The 9,222-nt window shown below is 39.5% G+C and overlaps 1 protein-coding gene across 1 annotated transcript; it reads left to right on the top strand.

The window, feature by feature from the left end:
* The first annotated feature begins 3,446 nt into the window (after positions 1–3,446).
* On the top strand, positions 3,447–8,133 carry LOC114573560 (bifunctional protein GlmU). Its single transcript, XM_028605826.1, has 3 exons — positions 3,447–3,569; positions 6,511–6,702; positions 7,568–8,133. Exons 1-3 carry the CDS (start codon positions 3,567–3,569, stop codon positions 7,817–7,819), a joined length of 447 nt encoding a protein of 148 aa, XP_028461627.1. The 5' UTR covers positions 3,447–3,566; the 3' UTR covers positions 7,820–8,133.
* The last annotated feature ends 1,089 nt before the right edge of the window (positions 8,134–9,222 follow it).

Genomic DNA, 9,222 nt, shown 5'->3' with positions numbered 1-9,222 from the left:
GAATGAAAGCAAGAGCTAAATATTCACGGTAAAGGCGTTTGGATCGCATCTTTGTCTTTAAACTGCAGCGTGGGGGGGGAATCTTTTCAGTGCATGTTCTTTTTGTTGAATATGTCTGATTGGAGACATTTAGGATTACGAGCCTCTCGAGCTGTGACCTCTGACCTCCTCGCTACGCGTAGTGTACGTTGGACGCGTAAGTAAGTAAGTAAGTAAGTAAGTAAGAAGGTAAGTAAAGTTTATTTCTATAGCACATTTAAAAACAGCTCGCGCTGACCGAAGTGCTGTACATAGCGCATTAGCCACAGGGTAATAAAATAAAAATTAGAATAAAACACACGTATAAATCGTTATTATGGATCCCACGTAACTTCTAGGTCCCGCCCACACAAAGCAGCTCGATGGGTTGGGGTTAGGCATTGACCTCGAGTGGATAAGGTTAGGATAGCCGATTGGTCAGGGGATATAGGACCTGAACAAATCGGGTTACGTTACCTTGCGTAAGCATGGACGCCTGGCCAATAGTAGAGTGTGAATGCTATTGAAGGGCGGGTCTTGCCTCAAAGTTGCGCGGGTTCCATAATAACGCATGTTGGATTGTTTGGAAAGTGAAGCGTGTTCTGTGCGTCTCTCACATTTGAGGTCACTCTTCACTCTTTACTTTTGGCCTGAGGCTGCTTTTCATGCTTTGGACTGAAAAGTAATCTTAATGCAACAGCATGAATGATATTTTAGACCAGGGGTCACCAACATTTTTTAAGCAAGGGCCCCCTTAACTGAAAAAGAGATGGAGCAGGGACGCTCTACTACATATATTGAATAAATTAACGTTGCATAATGAACTGGGCCTACAATAACGTGTAGGGCGGCCTAAAGCCTTTATACCTTTTTGCATTGAACAGTCAGACAACTGACATATGATCAGTGCTAAAACGTCTAAATGAGGATCTTGGTGATGAAGAGATATTTCTGCTTATTTCTTCTAATAAAGTTTCAAGTTCAAGGTTCAGTGTCAGACACTTAGAATATTAATCTGAGTCTGTCAGTGGCAAAACAAGCACCTTTGTGAAGGTAAATACACTGAGTGATGCCAGTCTGTTACGAGACTGGATCCATTCTCCAAACCACAGCGCCATCTGGAGTTACAAACAGAGACGTTCATCACAGAGCGTGTGGCTCCTTCAAGGTTACATGTTCAATTATTCCAACATAACATTGATTGGTTGTTTTATGATATGACTACATATTCATTGCATTGATACTTGTATTTTAATATATTTTATTCCCAGAAGTGGAGTCAGAGGCTCCATAACTAAAAAAAAAAGAAAAAGAAATAAAAGAATGTATTATCTATTTTGTGATGAAGTCATCGTTTTTTCTTTCTTTATTTTATGGACCACAGGAAGAATAGCAGTTGCCCTGGTAACAGCCAATATGAATCGAAATAAACAGAGCAATAATCAAACAAATAAACATCAGTGGTGAAGTCTGTGCTCCATAAAGATTAATATCAGTGTTAATCTTCAAGTTAGTATGTAAGGTAATTTCATACGTATATATAATGAAACAAACAAATATGATGCCTCTTATATATATATATATATATATATATATATATATATATATATATATATATTTTTTTTTTTTTTTTTTTATTAATTAGTTTGACAGAAACATTCAAATGTAAATATGTCAGAAAAAACATCAGAAACAGCCTTTATAAACAACTCCTGTGTGTTTTGTGTGTAATTAATGAATGCAATTAAGGTGGTTAACACCCCTCCCTGTTACTCCAACACTCATGCATGTGACTTTATTAAAAACAGAGAGCATTGCAGTACAGAAAGAAGGAAACCATCAGCCAAATGCCGTCACGTCAGTAAAAAGAAAACAGTTCTGTTTAAGGATTTAATCAGCGAGGATTTTATATATTTTTGTACAACGCAGCAAATTGGTTCAAATCTATTAACAAAAATTAAAAAAATTAAAAAATCTTTTTACTGTGCAGCGATTACAATTTATTCAAAATGAGGCCGCACACGTTCTGACTGGAACAAAGAAGTTTGAACATATTACACCTTTTACACTGGCTCCCAATAAAGGCTAGAATCGATTTTAAGATTCTGCTCCTGGTATATAAAGCTCTCAATGGCCTTGCACCTCAGTATATTAGAGATATGCTCATTATATATGAACCAGCAAGACTCCTCAGATCCACAGGCAGTGGTCTTTCAACCATCCCTCGCTGAAACTCCAGAGCAGGGGAGGCTGCTTTTTGGGTCTATGCCCCAAAGATTTGGAAGTGGAACTGAGAGAGGCCTCCACACCGACCACTTTTAAAAAAGGGATAAAAACCTTTCTTTTTATAAAAGTTTATGACTAATTTGTTGCTGTTCAATGTTGATCTTTTATTTGTGTGTGTGTTTGTGTGTGCGTGTGTGCGTGCGTGCGTGTATATTTTACTCTGTATAACTCTGTATAAGTGTTTTATTTATGTCGCTTTTGTACGAAGCACATTGTGTTATATTAACTTATATGAAATGTGCTATAGAAATAAAGTTAGATTTGATTTGATTTGATAAAACATTTTTCTACATATTTGAAACCATTTCTTTGCGATTTTCTCTCCTCTCTCATTTTGCATTTTATCCCTCTATAATATAAGATATAAGATTATAAGATATAAGCAGAGGTGTAGTCTATGTAATACGCAGGTAAACGCATTGTACCTACTAAGAAAGCTCCAGGATTTCCATATACCCACTTGCAACAACATACTTTCCATTATAATTTTGATATATTTTGAATTTTCATCTGTGTTTTTCTTCTTCACATAGGCTAAATAAAGGGATTTCCACCGTAAATTGGTGCAAAAAAGTGTATCCGAACGGAGTAAATGAAGTCGTTGATGCTCAAAACTTCCCTGGGGGAGGACACCCAGACCCCCACTATGATATGCCCCCCCAAAAAAGGCAGATTCTGGCCAATATTTGTATACAGTAGCCTACAGTATACCCACTACATTACATTAGACTACACCACTGAATTTAAGGCATAACCAAGGCGGCATAGGACAGTGGTTCCCAAACTTTTACATGAGAGACCCCTAAACTGACACAAAGTAGACCCACATTGGATAAGATTTTGTCCCACGGTCCCCTGTGAGACAGGATTGTTGCTTTTTTTAATGAGAGAGTATTAACCCATGGCCAAAATAGTCATATGTTCTGTGATTGTGTTACTTTGTGATGGAGTTACTAGTGAAAATAAATAATTTCCCTTTTTGCTGGGGACCCCCAGGAACCCCATCAAGGACCTCTGGGGGTTCCCGGACCCCACATTGGTAACACAGGTAATTTAAGTGTCCCATCTTGTACTCCAGTTAGCTCTACAAGTACCAGCAGATGGCAGTACAAGACCAGAAAAACAATCTCTGGAAGATCTCTGCAGGAAGTTAGTTCTCACTGAGCATGCTCAGTTCCACCGTTGCATGTCTGCCAGTTAATGTTTAACTCAAGTGTTTGGGCTCAGAGTTTAGTCCTCGAGGAGCCTCAGACTCGTGCACAATGGTGAGTTTTTTACTTTTTAAACTTTTCTAACATCCGAACTGCTGAACAAGCAGATGAACAGAAAACTCATGTCAGATTTCCAACGTGTTGAAAGGCACTCAGGCAGGATTGTTTCCCTGTGACATCCAGACATTAAGAAAAATAAAAAATAAAAACCTGCAAGTTTTCACTCACTCTGTGCAGCTCTCTCTGCTGGAGTTAAGCCTCATGCTCTCTGAGATGAAGAAGAAGCCATGTGTTGTTAGGATTAAAGCAAACTGCAGCAGAGGAAACACTCCTGGCTGTTTTTAGATCTTTTTAGACTTACCCTGAGCTATAGCACTCTAAACTAAACTCTAAAGCTAAATTACTGTCAATGGTCTCATGAGTTCTCCAGCTGCACTGCTGCAGATAAAGCTACGTTCAGACTGCAGGCAAAAGGGGCCCAAATCAGATGTTTTTGGGGTCAAGTGACCAGGTCAGACTTCTTCAGTAGTAGTGTGAACGCGCAAATCTTGCCAAGATCAGATTTTTTCAAATCAGAATTAGGCCCCGTTTACACGACGGTTTGGCCTCTCGTTTACACGAAAACCCAGTTTTTATCACAGAAAACGATTCTTTTTAAAAACTCCGGCCAAAGTGGAGATTTTGGAAAACTGAGAGAGGACGTAATTGGTTGTGGTTGTTGCTATTGTCGGGATTCTGATTGGCTAACGTGGGCTTGAGCTTCTCGTTACACCGCCACCTACAGGTCTGGCGTGCTCTTGAAGGCATTGACGGCATATATATACACGGGTACATATAAACGAAGACTTTTCTGAAAACGGAGAGGTTGAAATGTCCGTTTATGAAAATAGCCGGCCACGTGTAAACGTAGCATTAGACCACTTGCTTATGTGGTCCTGAACAACCAAGGCGGATTTGAGTAACCGTAACGGTAAGGGACAGAAAGTTTTGAATAAACTGTGTCTCCGTGAAGCTATTCACAACGCAGTCCCACCACTCCTGGCTTCGTCTCTGCATCCACACAGACCTCTGTAGTGAATTTGCAGCCATAACCCCGCAAAATGCCAAAATAGCCAATTTGGCTCTCTTTCTCTTCATTCTTCTCCTCCTCAGCACCTGCTCATTAATATTACAGCTGGCATTACACAAACATTTTGAAATTAAAGTGAGAATGCTGACTTCCTCCATGACCTCCCTAACTTTAGTGCATCAGCGTGCTGCGTCTGATGTCATTGGTATTGGTGTTTTGCGCATGCGGGTCAGTTCGAAACCACAAAGGTCATGTGAACAGCCAATCGGATCTGAGCAAAAAATTTGAATTAAGCATTAATACTTGCGGTGTGAACGTAGCCTAAAGTCCTACAAGTTCCCGGCCTAGTCTTCTGTCCCCTCCTATAGGTTTTCTCATTTCTACTGTATGTGTCTGTTCTTCTTCTATAAGAATCAGTGTGTCTTCGAACATACTAGAAATCTGTTTTATAGTTGATTTATAGGCATTTCAAGCAGATTTCAGTAGAAAACTGCTTTAACAAAAACTTAAATATGACTTTTAAATGATCAAATATGGTGATAATTAAAGCTGAAGAGGACTGTGAGTCGACACATTGACTCGTCACCGTGTTAGTGATGAAATGTGAAGCGATGTGAAGTTTGCTCTGCCTGTTGAAGCTCTTTGTAAACCTGCAGATCAGTGTGATGTTTGGGTCATGTCATCTCCCCTCCCTTTCCCCCCCCCCCCCCTCCCCCTCCCACCCTCCCCCCCCCCCCCCCCCTCCCCCCCCCCCCCCCCCCCTGCAGGGGTCAGAGGTTACGCTGGTGTTTGGTTTAACACAGTGATCCTGTTAAACCTCTGTATGGAACACAAACACACACACACACACACACACACACACACACGTTGTATTGAAATATTTAGATCCTTTACTTTAGTAGAACTACTAGATTTCAGATTTCTTTATTTAAAAGGGACGACGCACATTAATCAACACGAGTACAGAGTCCAACATGTAAGTGTGCCAGATTTAGCCATACAGGCTGGTTTTCATCTGTAGTCCCTATAGCAGGTTGATGGCTTAAAATAATAAAATATGCTACAGCAATACAACAAATACACATACAACTAGAAAGACATAAAGGCATAGACAAGTAAAATGACACAACCACTATTCCAGATCAGGACAACTGGCCAGTTGATGGCATGAGAAAAACACAACACAAGTATCATACACAGTAGACACAGGTGAAAGTGCATAGACACACATTAGGACGCATCAACAACACATAAACACTAGGGCTGTGCCCTCTTAGTGGCAGCGTATTTGTTTATTAGTCAATAATCATAATGTTTTATGGATTTGGAGAAGGATTTGAAAGATGTGATGGTCATAGTTCTGTGGGTATGTTACTACCACACTGTGAAAATACTCTGTTACAAGTACAAGCATTCAAAACCTTACTTAACCCTTGTGTTGTCTTCCTGTCGACCATGCAACTTTAAATTTTTCTGGCTCTAAATTTAAAAAAAATATTATTTTTTTTGGTCGTCACTATAGCTTTGGTTGTTTTTTTCGACATTTGTTACTTTTCCTGTCGTTTATCAAGCTTTTTTCCAAGATTTTTGTCACTTTTTTCGATTGTCTTTGTCGATTTCTTTTTCACTTTATTAGAAGTTTTTGTTTTTTCTCCACGTTTTTGAAGCTTTTTCACAACATTTCTGTCACTCGTTTCAACGTTCTTTTATAAAAAAAATTTTTATTTTTTATTTAGAAACCTTTTGAAAATGGGTCAAATTTGACAGCAGGAGGGTTATTTTATTTTACAAAAGAAAAAAAAACATGTTAAAGGTAAAAACTAAAATAGAATACAGTAAATGGCAACAGGGGGAAAATATAAAAAAAATAAAGAGATTACATAAAAAGACAAATGAACAATGAATTTCAAATGTTTTTTCTCCCAGAGTTCAGCAGCGGGCGGCTCGTCTCTGCAGGTCCACGCGGTCCGGTTCGGCCCGGGTCAGGAGCTGCTGGGATCTCTGCAGGCGTTCGTGGAGGAGAGGCGCCTCCGAGCGCCGTTCATCATCACCTGCGTGGGCAGCGTCACCAAGGCAACGCTCCGGCTTGCCAACGCAACGGCAGCAAATACAAATGAGGTACCTGAAGGCAGCACGAAGGCCCAAGATTTACCGTCTGGAGGCGGCAGACTTTATCTGTCATTTTTATATTATATATTTTATCAGAGTACAGCATAGAAAATCTGCTTAGAAATATAGGGCATATTTGATAGAATAGAACAACATAATGTAGCCTAATTCTGCTAAAATGAAACATGACATTCATTATTAGTTTCACATTATTAGTTTTTTTCAGTCTGCCACTTTAAAAAACAAACAAGTGCATCCAGTGCTGGTGCCATGGGATCAGAATTTTGGATAGTCACCATGGAAACAATAGGCTCGTTCGAGATGAACTGCGCCTCACCTATAAAGTGGACGAGGGCCGGGGGCGGTGATGAAAAGCCGCTGTCAAGTCGGACAGTTTCCAGCCGATTCCAGCAGCCGACATTCCCATCCTGTTAGGTGACGTCTGATTCCAATTTATTCAAATGTTATCAGACCCATATACTGTATCAGCTTGGACGCATTCTCCAGTTGTTTTTATGACAGAGTAGCTGTCAAAATGCAGGGAGGGGCCAATCATATTTCGAGGGGTTCCAGATCGCAGGATCATCAAATCTATAACCACAGGTCCAATATACCGGCCAAGAAGTGCAACTGTATGAAGTCAATAATGTCTAAAACCTCTGGACTTTCTGATTACTATTTTCAGATTGTAAAGAGGCCTTTATTTGAGACAGTTTTAGACATTAATTCTATGATTTCACCCTTTTGTTGTGATTCCAAGCTTGCCACCTGCCAGTTGTATTGATAGGCTATAAATAAAGTGAAATAACTATAAATAAACCAGTTTTTTATTACAGAGTAATCCTCCATGCTTCATGCTTTCCCCTCCCCTCAGGTGATCCAGCTCAGCGGGCGGTTCGAGATCGTCTCCCTGGTGGGCACTCTGAACCGGGACGCCCACGTCCACATCTGCCTGTCGGACGCCGAGGGCAAGACGGTCGGGGGTCACGTGATGGGAGACCTGGAGGTGTTCACCACGGCAGAGGTGGTCATCGGCGAGGCGGTCGGCCTGCACTTCACCAGAGACATGGACGAACAGACGGGCTACCCCGAGCTCGTGGTTCAACCGCGAAAATCTGAAAGCTGAAGGAATAAAAACAGGTTTACTAGATACAGCTGCGGCCTTTTATTATGAAAAATATTACATTACCCATTGGTAACTCAATTCATGCATGATTTAATGCATGAACAATATGTTAGTTACTATAGGGTCAAAATAAAAAAAAATGTCTTGCTTATTTCAATGCTTTTTTATTTTATGTTATTTTACCTAATTGTTGAGTTAGAAAAAGCTGAAATTATCAATTATTTTAACTAATAGTTCAGATCAGAGGAAGTTGAGTGGATAATCACAGACTGGTTTATGTTTAATGTTTTTTTTTCAAATGCTATAAAATTCAATAAAACACTCAAAATTCAATGGAAGTAATCATTAATTTTACCTGCGAAGAACGTTGTATCCATACAACGTACATCCATGCATCCAAGTTATTTTTGGGCAATTTGGTTGAACAAAACCAATATTTCTGATATAAAAAAACTGCTAAAAACAAAAGGGTTAAACAACATGTAAAGAGTATCCACTGTAACTTCATGAGACCTGCGTTACAGATTACAAACAGATAACAGAACAGACCAAACTGTTTACAAGTACTTCACTGCAATTCATTTCAAATCTTACTTCCGTAATAGTGCAGAAGTATTATAATCAAAATCCAAGAGCAATGTTTTCAAGCAAATGAGTTTATTTAAATATAAATGAAGTTCATCAGAAACAGCGTGAATTTATCATTGGCTTCTGCACAACTGTCCAGAATACGCAACGTGCAAAGTTTTTGGTGAAACCTGCTAATGGAACTCCTTTCAGCCGCTTCTTCCTGTGAAATATGTTGGATTTTAATCACCGGTCTGCAGTTGGATCCTCTAACCGTGGCCAGCCTGTTTTAATATTAGAAAGTTGTATATTATACGTTTAGCAGAACAGAACATATTGTCTGTATAGAGCTGCAAAGATGAATCGATTAGTTGTCAACTGAAATTAATCGCTAACTGTTTTGATAATCAATTCATCAGTTTGAGTAATTTTTTATGCTGATTCCAGCTTGTTAAATGTGAATATGTTCTAGTCTCTTCTCTCCTCTGTGACAGTAAACTGAATATCTTTTGAGTTGTGGACAAAACAAGACATTTGAAGACATCATCTAGGGCTTTTGGGAAACACTGATCCACATTTTTCACAATATCCAGACATTTTATAGCCCAAACAACTAATCAATTAACTAAGTTAGTTGCAGACTTGGTCTGCATCTCGTCTAGCTTTACATTTTTAGTAGAACTGCACAAAGTAATGGTTCCTCTCTCTCCCTCTCTCTCTCTCTCTCTCTCGCTCTCTCTTTGTCAACATTGTTGAACATTGCATCAAACTGCCAACGGACAAAGGCAGCACATGTAGATGTTGCATGTTTTGGCTGTGCAGAAAGACTTGATTAA

Source organism: Perca flavescens, chromosome 18 (genome assembly GCF_004354835.1).
Source record: "Perca flavescens isolate YP-PL-M2 chromosome 18, PFLA_1.0, whole genome shotgun sequence".
NCBI classification, from domain to species: Eukaryota; Metazoa; Chordata; class Actinopteri; order Perciformes; family Percidae; genus Perca; species Perca flavescens.
This window is presented reverse-complemented; position numbering and strand designations above follow the sequence as displayed.